This window comes from Cottoperca gobio, chromosome 3 (genome assembly GCF_900634415.1).
Source record: "Cottoperca gobio chromosome 3, fCotGob3.1, whole genome shotgun sequence".
NCBI classification, from domain to species: Eukaryota; Metazoa; Chordata; class Actinopteri; order Perciformes; family Bovichtidae; genus Cottoperca; species Cottoperca gobio.
Window position 1 is genome coordinate 20,986,901 of NC_041357.1, and position 14,577 is coordinate 21,001,477.

A 14,577-nucleotide genomic window follows, 5' to 3' on the forward strand; every position below is an offset into this window, starting at 1 on the left:
TTTCACTGTGAAGCTGCACAGAAGTGTTTAGTTTACTACTGAGGTCTAATCATAGCTGTTTAATAAAAGTTCTAAAATCAGTGGTTCCCAAACTCTCATGCCCCTCTTTTGGAAGCCCCTACCCATCATCATCCAACAGGATTGCATTGTTTTATCAAGCAGTAACAATAATGGGAAACTAGTTTAAAAAAAGGAGGCAAGTAAAAATTCAATATAATAATAGAACAAATCTTGATACATTCAATCTTGATAGACTATATGCAACACAGCAGCATGACAGTTGCAGTAGAAGTGTAATATATTTCATCAATAATTTTAAAGTTGACTTCCTTTGCTTTTCATCCTACTGGAAAACTTTTTTTTTTTTTAAAGTTCTTAATTTCTCAGCTTCATCTTTGGAAATATATTTAGTTTCTGTTTAATAAAAATGTATATATTCCTTGACAAAGGATTGATTGTGGTGTTGGGCAATTTAACATCAGTGAGAGCATTCACCAAAAGCTGATATAAATTATAACACATGTATAAATTATGGGATTGCTTTGATGTATTAACATACTGTTAATTTACATGTTGAACAAATTATCTCATCAGACATAATGTTTCCAGTATTTTCCAAGAAGTCTGTTCCAGACCATATTCCTTTCTCTTCTCTTTTTTGGAGAATAAAGATTTATTCCTTAATATCACATATCTGCAATTCCATAATGGGTACAATCATGGATGTATAAAGTGCAATAGACATGCATGTCCACATGTCTAAACTGGGTGCTACAAATACACAGAGGAAGTGATGAGGTGAAAATTGCCAGGTATTCTGATTGGTCCAGACAGTTTTACCATTTCCGCCGCCTTTGGGGTGGCGATACGTTTCACTCCCTTCTGTGTGGCGTGAAGTAGACACTCACTATCTGAACTCTGACATCCTCAGGCCGACGACTAGTGCTGCAGTTGGTATCTAGACACGGTTCTGCCTTGAGACCCAGAGGGTGTGAGAGAGGTAGGCTGAAACACAAACTGCAGTCTTTGTCCCGACATCCCCCCTCCCAGTTAATGTGAGCATGCTAACGGAGCCTAGCTAGCTAATGTTGTGGTGTGGGGATCGATAACCGATAACACAACGATAGGATGAATGGGAGATGCAATGTGTTAGTCTTACAAATCATTCTTAAATAAATACATATTGATATAACCCCGTTGCAGACTGCATCATGGGAAGAGCAGGAGCATTAGATATCATAAATGTCGCTAGTTAGCATTAGCTACCTAGCTGTTGCAATGGATCAAGAGGCTAACAACAACAGCGCAGCTAAATATGAGCTAGCTGCGCTGACTACATTTATTTATCATAAATGGTTGATCTGGTCACTATTCAGAGGTTTGAAGCAAGTTCATAATTACGTATTCATTTAATTATTTGTTTTTAAATACATTTTGGATATGGTTGTGAAGGGAATAATGTTAGCTCAAAACTTAAATACTATCTTTAATTTCTCATATTAACGTCAAATTGTACTTTATATCACTTACAAGTAACTTGTGCCCAAATTGATCTCCTGTCACAAATATTGATAAGTTAATAATGATAGCATTTGCCTTTTTATAAGGTTTTTGTATCTTATTTGGGAAGAGGTTTGACGGCCACATCAGCATTTTGTACATCAATCAATACTGTCGCCATATTGGAAAGCATTGTTCAAATAATAGGCCCTAATTATTCCTGATCTTGTCGGAGTAACACCGTAAATATTCCTGCCTTTGTTAAATTCACTTTAATTCAAAACATATATTGTTCTAGTGGTTACATGTGCTCTGGTTGTCTGTTTAAGAAATCTCAGTTGCAAAAGGGAAACTTATTTTATTTTCTTCGTGTGCAATCACGTGACAAAACTGTAACGTATGTGTGCAACGCCATGTTGGATGATATACAAATAAAAAATGGCGTCTAAAGCGAACAACTACAACAATACAACTCCGACTTCTTCAAAGTATTTTGACTCTCTGGAGTCCTCTGCAAAGGCAAGATTCAGAGGAAAAAGTCCAAATTTGCGGCCTTGACCCGTACACGCTAAAGCCGTCGGATTATATTGAGGATTTAGATTCATTCATATTGTGAACTACCTTGTGCTACAAATATTGTGGGCAACCAACGCACAAATGAAGGCATACAAGAGCTTAGATTTTAGATAATTTCTTTGTTTCTGGCTGGGTTGGTAGTCTTCTTACCAAACCACTGAAAGATAACAGGGTGCTCGTCCATGCCCGTGTAAATCACTCTCAAAGAGCTCGAGATACATCGCTCAAGCCGTGGTTTGCGAGTGAGAAGAGCGGCGATGTTATCCTCGCTAACGTAAACATAGCTTTAGCATGAGCTCTTACCAGATATAAAGTGGACCCCACACACACGGGTGAATTGTGCTTTTTCTTCTGTTAAATCCTCACGAGTTATGTTACTAAACCAGCTGACGACGTTCGGTAGACAGCAATTCATCCCTCTTTTGTGGATCGTTGTTTTTGAGGATTGTAGGAAATGTAAAGAACCGTTTCTCTGGGTCACGAGTAGCGTTATTACCACAATTATACACAGCGCACAAGGTTGGCATTTTCTTTCAATCTTAGACGTTTAAATACAAAGAAAATTACAAAGCATTGCAGCAACTCACACGTGAACGGCCGCTGTCTTGGTTGTATATACCAACCAATATGGCTGAATTCCGGGTTGGGAAATAAGCGTGACGTCACATGCACACAAAGTCCAATCATTTTAAAACTGCTTTAATCAATTATTGAATATTAACAATGGGTCAAATGGCCATGTAATGTGAATGATGTCGTTTACAGCACTGAGCCAACAGTTTTATCAGTTTTATACTCATTGCTTTGGTTTCACCACCCGCTACTTTACTGTTCCGCTCTCAACACCTGTTTCAGCCTCAGCATGCAGCTGTTTTTAAGGATAAAGCCTGACTGTACATTACCTGCCCATCACCAAATGACAGACAGACAAAATTAGAGACTACTAGCTGGTAAACATATTGGAGAATTTACAGCTAAAGAAACAGATGCCTCAAGAATTAGTGGCAAAGAAACAGAGATAAAAGGAGAGTGAATATTGGACTTAAAATTGACAGATTAACAGAAGCACGACTCAAATTGAATCGTGTACAAAAGAACAGGCTCTCACAATGTTGCTGTTTATGTAGGAGGACCTTATTTAAAATATTTTGATTTTGATTTTTACTATTTAAAGTAAATAATAAAGATGTGTCCTATCTGTGATGCAATCAAAAATATAAGGTATTGTGATTCCAGTATGTTTTAATGACATTGTAAGATTTTTAAGCATATTTTGATTATTTTCGGGGTAATATAACATAAGTCGGATATTCGTGACATGACATGTTCATATCGTCCCATGCCTGTATTTGAGCTATTCCTTTAAGAACAAGCGTTCGCTCTATTCTAAGGAACATCTGCTCCTCGGGAGGAAAATGCAGCACTGTAAGCGTAGCCAGTGGTTAAGTCAAATATTCATATTGGACGTAAGAAGATTGGTAGCAGCAGCACATTTTATGCAAACCACTTTGCCAATGGTAACAGGGCTTGTGAGAAGAAATATTCGATTTTGATTATGCTTCACCTTTTAAAATGTCAAATGAGGGGAAAAAAGTCTTCAGGCAGCATTTATCACATCAACCATTACAATCTTGGTTCAAGAATATGGAAATTAGTGGGGGGGGGGGGGAGAAATCACATTGATGGCTTGAGGAATGCAGGTTGTGCAGTGCATATAAATTAATCCTCAGATGTCACACCTTAATGTGATTTTCCCAGTAAACTTGTTTCTGTGTGCATATAAATGTAGTGATTGTATCAGTTGCTCATGTATTCAGCAAAGCTGTCAATCGAAGACGAACAGTGCTGAAGGGCCTTTTTCACTGCAGACATTAAGACTTGTCATAGTAGGAAAAGCACAGGTGTTACTAATAACATTAATTATGTGACAGTGAGCCAGCATACACAATGCCAAACGGCTACTTTTAATTCAGACATCGTTAATTTGGATTATTTACACCTGTGCTGTCATGTCAAAAATGTTTCCTTGCTATGTGTTGTGCTTAAATGAAATGAAAATGTTGAGGAAGATGGTTTGTCTTTACAATTGAAAAACATTGCCTTTCCTCTTAATAAATGTATTAAAAAAAATATGAATATATATATATTATTTCCAGGCTCAGTCCCCAGTGGACTTCTTCAGCAAGTTTTGTCTTTTGTCTTTTTGGTGGTGTTTATTTATTATCTGCTCTAGCTTTTTCAAATTGTTGTACACAGATATGGCAATAATAATCGCTCAAAATTATTTAAAATTGCATATTTTAGTTGAACAACTTAAAAAAATACACTTGGTTTATATCTTACTGAATTTGTATATGAATATGAATGTTGTCATATAAATAGGTTGCTCATAAAATATAGTTGCTTTGTGGTATTAGTCAAAAAGCTTTAAAAAATATAGCTAACTAAAAGTAGTTTTCAGGTTGGTTAAAAATGGTGTTTTTCTGTTGCAGGTCCACAATGTCTGAACTTTTTATGGAGTGTGTCGAGGAGGAGCTGGAGCCGTGGCAGAAACAAGTTCCTGAAGTTCACTTGATAGATGATGATGATGATGAACCCATCTTCGTTGGCGTGCTCTGTATGTTATAGCACATTTTGAATATATTAATGTAAAGCGTTACTTTAATCATCTCATTTTGTTAAAGCTCCATTCATTGTGTAATCATAATATGATGTGTGTGTAGTTCAGAACCACCCTCAGCTATTTAGTAAAACACACTTTAATATTAGCTCAGTTTTGATAGTTTATAATCAAATATATATTTTTATAACGTTTCTTTTTTTGTTACCTGTCTTCCTGCATGTTTTACATAATCTCTGCTAAGAGTTTGTTTAATTTTACTTTACAAAATATCCAGTTAAAGTGCTTATTTTGTCCCTCTTGTATGTTTTTACAGCTAATAACCAGAAGGATGGTAAGCCGAACCCTCCAGCTCCTCAGAGGAACAGTGCAGGGAAACAGCACATAAAGCCTTCTGCTCCTCAGCCTGCCATTAGCTCCTCAACAATAATGCTACCATTGAGTGTGGCTGGAAATGCAGTGCATACTGCAACACCCAATCTGACAACAGTGACCCCGCAGCCGGTTATCGTCAATAACCAGGTATTGTTGTTATTAAAATCGTTTTTGCAAATATTGTGCGATAAGAACAAACACCTGTTTAGTGTTTACCTGTTTTTCAGGGCTTTATTGTCACTTCTCCACAATTGGCAAACAACAGTGAGTTTATTGCCTCTCTTGGGAGCCAGTACCCTCCTGGGACGTCATTTACAATCGTACCAGGTAAATAATAATTATATTACTCTGAGGAGTAAATCTTCTTCCCCCACTCATCAGTTTATTAGTAGAGCTCAGGTTTGTCTGAAGAGTTTGTATATTCTGTCTTTCAGCTGGTCAGCAGCATCTTTTTCAGCAGTTCTCTTCAGCCACAGTGATGCCCGGTGCTGTCCACAGGCCTCAGGTGCAACAAATCAGCAACAACGTTGTGACGTTGTCTAACGTGCAGAGTCCTGCTGTGTATTCAGCACAATCTCACCAGCTGCAACTCAACTGGTCCAACTCACAATCACTTAAGACCTTTTCTGTGCCTGTAAAGGCCAATAACAATAACAGAGGTAAGTTTCTTTTCTAATGTAATATTTAACCTTGCTTCGCCGTACTTGCAGATCAATCAGCTGGCTATAACTGAAATGCAAATGTAATTTCTTTTTGGATTTCATACAGATCCAATCTTAGCCAAACGAGGAATAACGCCACTGCAAATAGACGGCGTAGCAAAAAGAGTCAAGCTTGATTTGGGTGAGTTTCTATTACTCAAGTAATTTTATGATACAGTTTCGTAATATCATTACTGTAAACAAACCCTTAACCTATTGTTAGTTCCTCGTGTGTTTTAATAGCTTCAGTTGTAACATCTAACTGGTTTTCTGTAGGACCAGTGGAAAACGGGATCTTAAAGAAAACGAAAACGTGCCCAAAGTGTCAAGAAGAATTTCTTACACAGGAAGCCCTGAAGGGTCATATGGGGGTGAGTAAACATCTTGTGGAACTGTGTCCATGAGTGGAAATGAAAATGTAGATAATTATCCACCCAAAAAAGCTTGTAATGGCATGTTATACGGTTTGGTCATGTGGACCACACATGAAGACTGTTAAGATTGAAATGTTAATGTTGGAAAACTAAATGTTTACATTATTACTTTTTCTTAATGGTATATTTTCTAACTGGGCTTACGAGTTGGTAGATTGATAAACAATCCCCCCATTCAGTCATCAGTTTAAAAAAAAAGAAGTAAAATACTCTTGCGTAAACAAATCAGACATGAACATGAAGTTGGCTTATTCATGTAAAACATTTCTTTGTTTCAGAGCTGCAGTGCAGTCGTGGAGGGTTCGACTCCCTCAGCCCTGAACATTGGTGCAAACAAGCGCATCATGCTGGTCTCAGATTTCTACTACGGCCGCTTTGACGGAGATGGGATCAAGAAGGATCAGAAGCCCAACGCCACTTTCAAGTGCCAGAGCTGTTTAAAAGTTCTCAAGAACAATATCAGGTATTATCACGTTTTCCTGCCCTCAGTAAAATAACAGGTTAATAATCCATTACTTTCCATATGTTAGGGTTTCTTCTTGCTAAATAATCAGCAAGGGCGTGGTGCAGCTCTGAATGTTCACCTGTCCATCTGACCTCAAGGCCAAGTGTCGTGTCAACCATAGACCTGGCAAATGTGTCCTTCAAAACTTTTTTATTACTCGTGAATTACTTCCAAATGAGGGAGTTTAAGTGTATCTTGGTCTAGCTCCAGAGTAAGATGGAGTGTGTGACTGCTAATCACGTCGTTGTGGTGATGCGGTCATTGTATTTGATGGTGTGTGGTAAAGACGGAGCTTGGTTAAGTTGAAGCTCAATGTTGATGTTTATGTATATTTGTGTAACACTGCTGATCCAGTGATATAAGTTTTATTTCGAGACTCCTGTCAAAATCTACGTACAGTAGTTAATATGCTCTCAAAAAGCCGACTGGGACTTAAGTCTTGAAGGACTTGCTGATTTGTCCAGTGCCAATAAAGACAGCGTGGATGTCTTCCTTGGCCTCACTGCAGTTTTCTTTTCAGATGGATGACAGTATCAGACCGTTTTCCCTCATGGGCCTAAAGATGAAAAATGACTGCTAGTTTAGGTGGCGTAAGAACTGCTCCTTTTGATTAAATAACTTCAGAACGTTGCAAAAAAAGCTTCTGTAAGCCGCCCTTAATGGGGAAACACATTTGTACTGCAGTCGTACTCTCACAGTGGGGGTCATAGTTCATCCACATAAAAATGTCTATTAGGGGAGCTGAGGCAGCAGAATGTGCAGGCTGAATAATGGGCCATTCCTCGTCAGGGCAGCAGTGGCAGGTAGCTGAGGAGGTGCTTGTTGCAGCCGCGGAGCACTAATCATTAGACAAAACAAAAATCTTTGTGTAATTGCTGATATAATAACGGCCATTATGCATGCTTAGAAAGTGAGGTGCAAGGAGATTACTTCATTTATCTTTAAAACCTTTGGGACATGTACCATAACCATTGCATGCACCTAGGGCATGAATATTACATTTCTTCCTCACTACTTGACATTGGTTTTGCATCTATTTTAAAAATATTCTGTTGTTTGGTCTATACAATTTTAAAAAATGGTGAAAAATGTCGGTCAGCATTTCCCAAAGCCCAGGACGTCCTCAAATGTCTTTTTTTGTCCAAAATTTAAAGAGATTCAGTTAAATGTTTTAGCGAATAGGTCTTCAACAGGGGGTCTGCGATTTTTGTTTATATTACAAATTTTGTTTTGTTTTTTGCGCATTCACATTCCCTCCTCCGCGAAGGGTGGCGACACACACCTACAGTCAGAGACAGTGGAGGAAAGGAGAGGGGTGAACTAAAATAAATTCACGCAACACACACAGCTGGAATAGGAGAATTGTTTTTTGTTTTTTAATTACTCAAACCAATTCGATTATCAAAATATTTGGAAAATCATGCAATAGTTGACAAGTAATCGATTAATCTTTGCAGCTCTAATTGACTTGAGGTAATTGTTTCAGCTCTATTGAAATTAATCCTGTTAATTGAACCACTATTGAGTTCGTTCACATGTACAGGAACGGCTTTTGGGACGGAGTTTGCGCCGGATTCCATAACATTTGATTTGAAAGTCACTACAGGGACAAGCGTGCTGATCCTCCATGGATTCCTTCTTATTGAAGGGTTATGTGACATTTCTCTGTCTTTGTGTGTACCCTCTCTCGCAGGTTCATGAACCACATGAAGCACCACTTGGAGCTGGAAAAGCAGAACAGCGAGAGCTGGGAAAGCCACACAACTTGCCAGCATTGCTACCGACAGTACATGACTCCATTCCAGCTGCAGTGCCACATCGAGAGCGCTCACAGCTCGATCGAATCCTCGAGTATAACATAAATATCTTTACAGCTCAATCTGACAGGATCATTTACTCAAACACTGAGTTGCCATTTGTAATTTTCTTTTCTTTCCCTTTTTAAGCAAATTGCAAGATATGTGAGCTGGCGTTTGAGTCGGAGCAAGTGCTCCTGGAACACATGAAGGACAACCACAAGCCCGGGGAAATGCCTTACGTCTGCCAGGTCTGTCACTTTAATACTGAGCTGTGATTTAAGGTTCAATGTTGGGAAACATTCATTGATACTGAAATTGTGTTTTACTGTTTCCACAGGTCTGCAATTACAGGTCCTCTTTCTTCTCAGAAGTGGAGACACATTTCCGAAGTGTCCATGAAAACACAAAAGACCTGCTCTGTCCCTTCTGTCTCAAAGTTCTTAGAAGTAGTCATATATACATGCAACACTACATGAAACATCAGGTACGATGCTGCATTTCATCTAGTCTAGTAAAGCCTTTCTACGGGTGTCATTTTGAAATATAAAAATAGATTTGGAGTTAAGGCTGAAACAGCAACGTGTTTTTCTTTTTACAGTTCAATGTAAATTCTTAAGATCGTAAAAAGTATTTTTGCAAGAGTTTGAACTCACTTTTAGTGAGCACTGTTCGGTCCAACTCTAAGGTTGGATTGATTTGGTTGTCTGCCTTGCATCTTACTGTAATACATAAAAGGCTGACAATGAAATCCTGTTTCTCTTCACCTGCCCTAAAGGAGCAATAAATATGGAAGAGTTGGAACCAAACAAAATTAATAGCCGCTCTATTAATAGCAATGAAAGTAGTTTATTTCATTCTTGTTATATTCCTTCAGTGATTCCAAATGAAACATCCCAGCAATTAGCCTTTAGTCGCACCACTAAATCACGTTTTTTGTTTCTGTACTGAAATGTTTTTTCTATTTCAGAAAAAAGGGATCCATCGCTGTGGAAAATGCAGATTGAATTTTCTCACGTACAGGGAGAAAGTGGAGCACAAGTCTCACGTCCACAAAACTTTTAGAAAACCTAAAGCTCTGGAAGGCCTTCCTCCGGGAACAAAGGTCTGACCCTGTCATAACAAGATCATTACAATATTTATTTTAGACCTTTTCAAATATTCTTAGATGAATACAAATGTAATTAAATGCACATTGTGTTCTCCTTCCAGGTGACCATTCGAGCCTCCCTCACAGGAAAGACACACACAATGCAGAGGTCCCCTGATCGATCTGGCTTTATTGTTACTCCAGAGAGTTTCAACCAGCAAACCAAATCTCCTGTCAGTGTATCCAAGTCTAAGTCAAATGTCTCTGGAGCAGCAAAAGCCAAGACGACCAAGAAGCGAGATGGCCGGACTAACAAACACAATCTGGCGCTCAGGAATCTCAGGTTGTTAACTGAGCTTTTACACACAGCAGTCAGAGACAAGACGTCAATAACCAATTACGTTTTTATGAAATAATAGAATTATTTGCTAATACAGACTTCTGCACAGGGCTGTCACAATATTAGACTTTCACTACACCATCTATTGAACATTGTAATAATAATTATGCTATCAGTTTACTTCATCTTTAACTTTGTTTATTGTGTGTTTTGTCTCCTTTTATTTTGACAAATTAATTACATTAATGTAATGTATGTATAGGATGTAAGAAAGTTATAAAAGCGTTCAAAAAGACCAATTACACTAAAGGATAGTGAAAAAGCAAACAGATTAATTTATAAACGAGGTCTAACATCTGCCAACACGATATTATTATTTTGAATTATATCATGACACCCCTATTTGTTTAGCAATTACAAATCAACACAGTGTCACCTCTTTGTTATTAGAAGGTTTTAGTACTTGTAGGTTGGTATCTGCTTTCTGTTTGATACGTGACCTCAAGTGATGTCACCTGAGGCAGTGTCAGTTGGATCTGAAGACTGCAAGTTTGAAAATGACCAAAATCTTGAGGTGTGGAGTTAGAAAGAAGTGAGCTTATCAGACTTCTGTAGTTCATGATCTGGAGATTTTAATGAAAGGGTTTGGCTCTTGAGCAGACCGCTAATATAGAGCCCCACCTCCCTATTCATGACGGGGGTGGGCGCAGATTAATAGACGTTATTAAAGCCTAGCAATACACAAAGTAGCTAATTGCATTTTCAATTAATTTTCCATTCCAATTTGTCATCATTAGGCTGGCTAAAAATAATATGGTGATTCAAAGATGGAGTGGGATTTCTTTCTTTAAAAAAACTAATGTGTGTGTTATTTGGCTAATTGCGCTCAGTAATCAAAAACAATGTGCCGTCTTTAGTCACGTGATAAGGGCTTTTAAACAGATGAGACATAAGATAATGTAGTGGTGTAATTGAAGAGTTCAGACTAGTAGAATCAAATTAGGAACCTGCAGACCTCTCGGCACACAAATAACAAAAGTAATTGGTCATTGGTTTGTGCATCTGCTATAATGAACCAACTCAGATTATTACAGTTAAAATAATAACATCCAACAACAATTCTTCATAACAATCATTTATCCTTTTCAGTGTCTTAAGATTTGAATTGTCCCATTAAAAAAAGGCTATTTTTAATATTTGAATATCTTTGCTTTCTTTTTAATTTCCAAATATCAGAGTCAATGGAGGGCAGTACACATGCATCGAGTGCAACACACAAGTTGACCACTTCTTCTCCCATTTCCCAATGGTGTCAAATTGTGGTGCATGCAAATATCGGACAAGTTGCAAAGTCTCCATTGGGAATCATATGATAAGGTGAGTAAAAATGTTTTACTTTGTTAGGTTCAGTGTATTTATCTGACAAATCTTGTGACAAATCTTTCTTTGGTCTTTGTTAGATTTCATAGTACCATAACCAAAGACAGATTTTGGAGAATGGATCATAAGAAGTTGTCTTTTGCATTAAAGTAAGTATGCTTCATAAAGTTCATTCAACATTCAATACAGAGTGTTTTCAGTTTGAAACATGTAGGATCTTGTGTTTCCACAGATTAACCCTGGTCTGTCTCAACTGTGACCTCCTCGTGGACGCATCAGGCGGTGACCTGATGACCAAACATTTAACTGATAGACCAAATCACATATGCAAAGTCATTCAGGAGAAAGGTATGTTCCTTTTCTGCCTGGTCCACCTGACTCATGGCTAGTTTTTAGTGTTACACGCTTCTTGAAAAGGTTGTCTCTTGTTTTTAACCCCGCAGATATCAAAGCCCAAACTCAAGCCCAAGCACAAGCCCAAAATCAAGTGTGAGTAGAAACTACTACCGACATTACATCTTATCATCCGATTGTCTTTATTCCTTAAAAGAAACACATGACAATAATGAAGACCAGAGAACATTTATTAAATTCTAAACCCAACTCAAATTGGATTTTATTTTTTTTCTACTACAGCTTCAAAAGTGCTGTCTAAATCACATTTCCTGTTGGGTTTGGTTTCACAATACTGCCCCCTGTCTTTGCATTAACCAGCTGCAACTTTCTTATCAACATAGATGAAGAACTTGTTTTTATACAGCCATGTTTCATTTCAAACAATATTTACATAAATTGGTAACGTTAGTGCTCTAACAGTCGGCACACTGACTAACAGCCAGACAGCTGTTAGAACAAAGACACATTATTTGGATAAAGTAATTTTTCATGCTAAAATGGCAGAAATGGAGATTTATTTTTATACTGCATCATATTTAACTGAATATCTTTGAGTTGTGGACCGTCAAAACAAGACATTTAAAGACATCCTAAACTGGGAAGGGATGGATATTTCTAACTATTTTATAGAAATCTAGGAAATAATTGGCAGATTAAACGATGAGGGAGATAATTGTTACAGCCCTAAACGTCATCGTAACCTCTTAGGTTTCACTAATTATAGAGTACCTGCTAACAAATGTCCAGTACTGTTTAGTAGCAGTGTGTTTGGCTCACCAATTGATAATAGCATATTGCTAAAGGCTGCATGTAAATCTAAATGATGCTTTTACAATTATGTCCTCTTCTTTTTCGTGCAGGCATCTCGTATTGAGGCAGCCAGCAAAAGTCTTGTACCTGTTGACATCGCTGCCTGCTCAAAGACCAAAGGAAATGGACTTGAAACTAGTTGAAAGTGTTAGTCTCGCCACTGTTGACCAACCAGGACCAGAGCCGATGTTACCAGCAGGTGATCAAGAAAAGGGTTCCACAGAAATAAGTGTCTTTGAAGGTTCCTCTAAAGGACGCTTGGAGCAGTCGTCGCTGCCCGCTTTATCGTCTTCCTGTACATCTGGCGGAGTTTTAGATCTCTGTGCCGAGTCAGTGGGTAACTCCGAGAGCTTGGACGTCAGAGAGCAGCTCCCGGAGCACGAGACGGGGGAACAACAAATTAAATCAGAATGAAACCTCTACATCAGCTAAAACAATGCACATGTACAGTTACAAGTTGAATCCTGAATTCATTAGTTATACCTGGGCATTGTTTTCTTTTATATAAAACATATGATAATGATGGCTGCTGGTATTTGCTACTAATCCCCTCAAGAAAATAGATGTAAATGTGTCTTAGTATTTATTCAAATTACAATTAAAAAAAAAAAAAAAAAACATTAAAGTCTTCTTAGTTGCTCAATAAAGTTAAAAGAATGTGTCATACTTTAAAACATCAGAAATTAAACCTGAATGATTGTGGCTCATTTTGTATTTCTTAAAAGTTTCAAAAACTAAACGTAAGGAAACTTAAGGAAAGGCCATCTGACATCACCGGTGTCTTTGAGTTCAGATGGCTTTTGATTTGCTAAACTGAGAAAAATGAAAACATTTGTGAGTGACTTGACTATAAAACTCACACAGTGGCACACATCACGTTGTCTCATGTCATTTGTTGATGCAATTTAAATTCTCCATGTATTCCCCAAAAGTGCAAATACTAAAATAATGTAATTGTGCCTTTTGTTTCAGCAGTTTGAGTCTTATTTCCAACTTATTTTACACTGGTATCTTGATTTGAGTTCAGATGTTTGTTTGAGTTTTTGAGTCATCAGTATGATTATTACCTTCCCTTAATCTGCATTTGGCTGTCCTTGTATAACATTTCAATTATTCTTTGAGATGTAACCTTCCAGCGGCTTCCATTATATTGAGTTTGAGGTTGCTATAACAAAAACATAGATTATTCCTGAAATGTTTACTGAAGATTCCTGGTTTGTGCCTGAAATATTGGTTCATAATTAATGTGGTACAGATATCGTTAACAGTTGGTTTCGAACATCCCAGAGTAACGTGTCTCAACACTCAGAAAATTGCTCTAAACTAATAGGAAACATATCGGACATGTTGCTAGCTTCAGATTTTATTCCCTAAGAAAAAGGATGTTAGGTTTGTAAAACGTGTGGGTATAACAGAGATGAGCAATGGTAAGGGGTATTGGATGGAAAATACTAATACAAAACTATTTGAGGATTGAGAAGAAAAATATATGCGTACCATTGTACTCAAGTAGATTTCATTGTTTCACGTTTAACTGTGTTGAAAGCTTGTAAAAGAAATGTAAAAAAGTCCATTTTGGTTGAGGTACTCTGCACGACACTTGAACTTGATGAAATCTGTCAACACATTTTTACGTCCCAGCTGCTGGTTGATGAAGTTTCCTTTTTATTTTGCATTCACAGTTTTAAAAAAAATTAAGTCTCTAGCTCTGTGAATATTTTATCCAATATAATGTGTTTAATTTGTGTGACTATCTCAAAAGTCATTTCATAGGTTTTTAAAAAGGGTTTTCACTTATACAGTATCTGTAGAGCAAGTCTGTAAATGCATCTATGTCTATGATGGCTCTGTAAATGTATCCCAGAGTCTGTTTTTACGGACATACCTCTAAAGATATTGTGTTCTCCTTAGAACTAACATTTTCTTTAGAGATCTAAAAACTACTGGATTTGGATCAATGTTTTCATGTGTATTATGTAAATAAATCTTTAATATAAGCGGTTTAAGGCTTTGGGTGTTATTTTTCTGGAAAGTATATTCGGTCCTGTAGGTCA

The 14,577-nt window shown here is 37.4% G+C and overlaps 1 protein-coding gene across 3 annotated transcripts; it reads left to right on the forward strand.

The window, feature by feature from the left end:
* The first annotated feature begins 816 nt into the window (after positions 1-816).
* On the forward strand, positions 817-14,520 carry znf280d (zinc finger protein 280D). 3 transcript variants are annotated; one of them, XM_029428630.1, is made up of 18 exons: positions 817-1,000; positions 4,569-4,693; positions 5,013-5,218; positions 5,299-5,398; positions 5,506-5,730; positions 5,840-5,914; positions 6,049-6,143; positions 6,485-6,669; positions 8,405-8,562; positions 8,658-8,758; positions 8,848-8,994; positions 9,478-9,612; positions 9,720-9,940; positions 11,174-11,314; positions 11,398-11,466; positions 11,550-11,665; positions 11,761-11,806; positions 12,574-14,520. In XM_029428630.1, the coding sequence occupies exons 2-18, from the start codon at positions 4,576-4,578 to the stop codon at positions 12,935-12,937; spliced, it is 2,502 nt and encodes an 833-aa protein (XP_029284490.1). In that variant the 5' UTR covers positions 817-1,000; positions 4,569-4,575; the 3' UTR covers positions 12,938-14,520. The 3 variants fall into 3 exon arrangements, with proteins under 3 accessions (XP_029284490.1, XP_029284488.1, XP_029284489.1); XM_029428628.1 differs by lacking the exon at positions 817-1,000 and adding an exon at positions 1,037-1,055; XM_029428629.1 differs by lacking the exon at positions 817-1,000 and adding an exon at positions 1,037-1,055 and having other exon boundaries at positions 6,055-6,143.
* Positions 14,521-14,577: the final 57 nt, after the last annotated feature.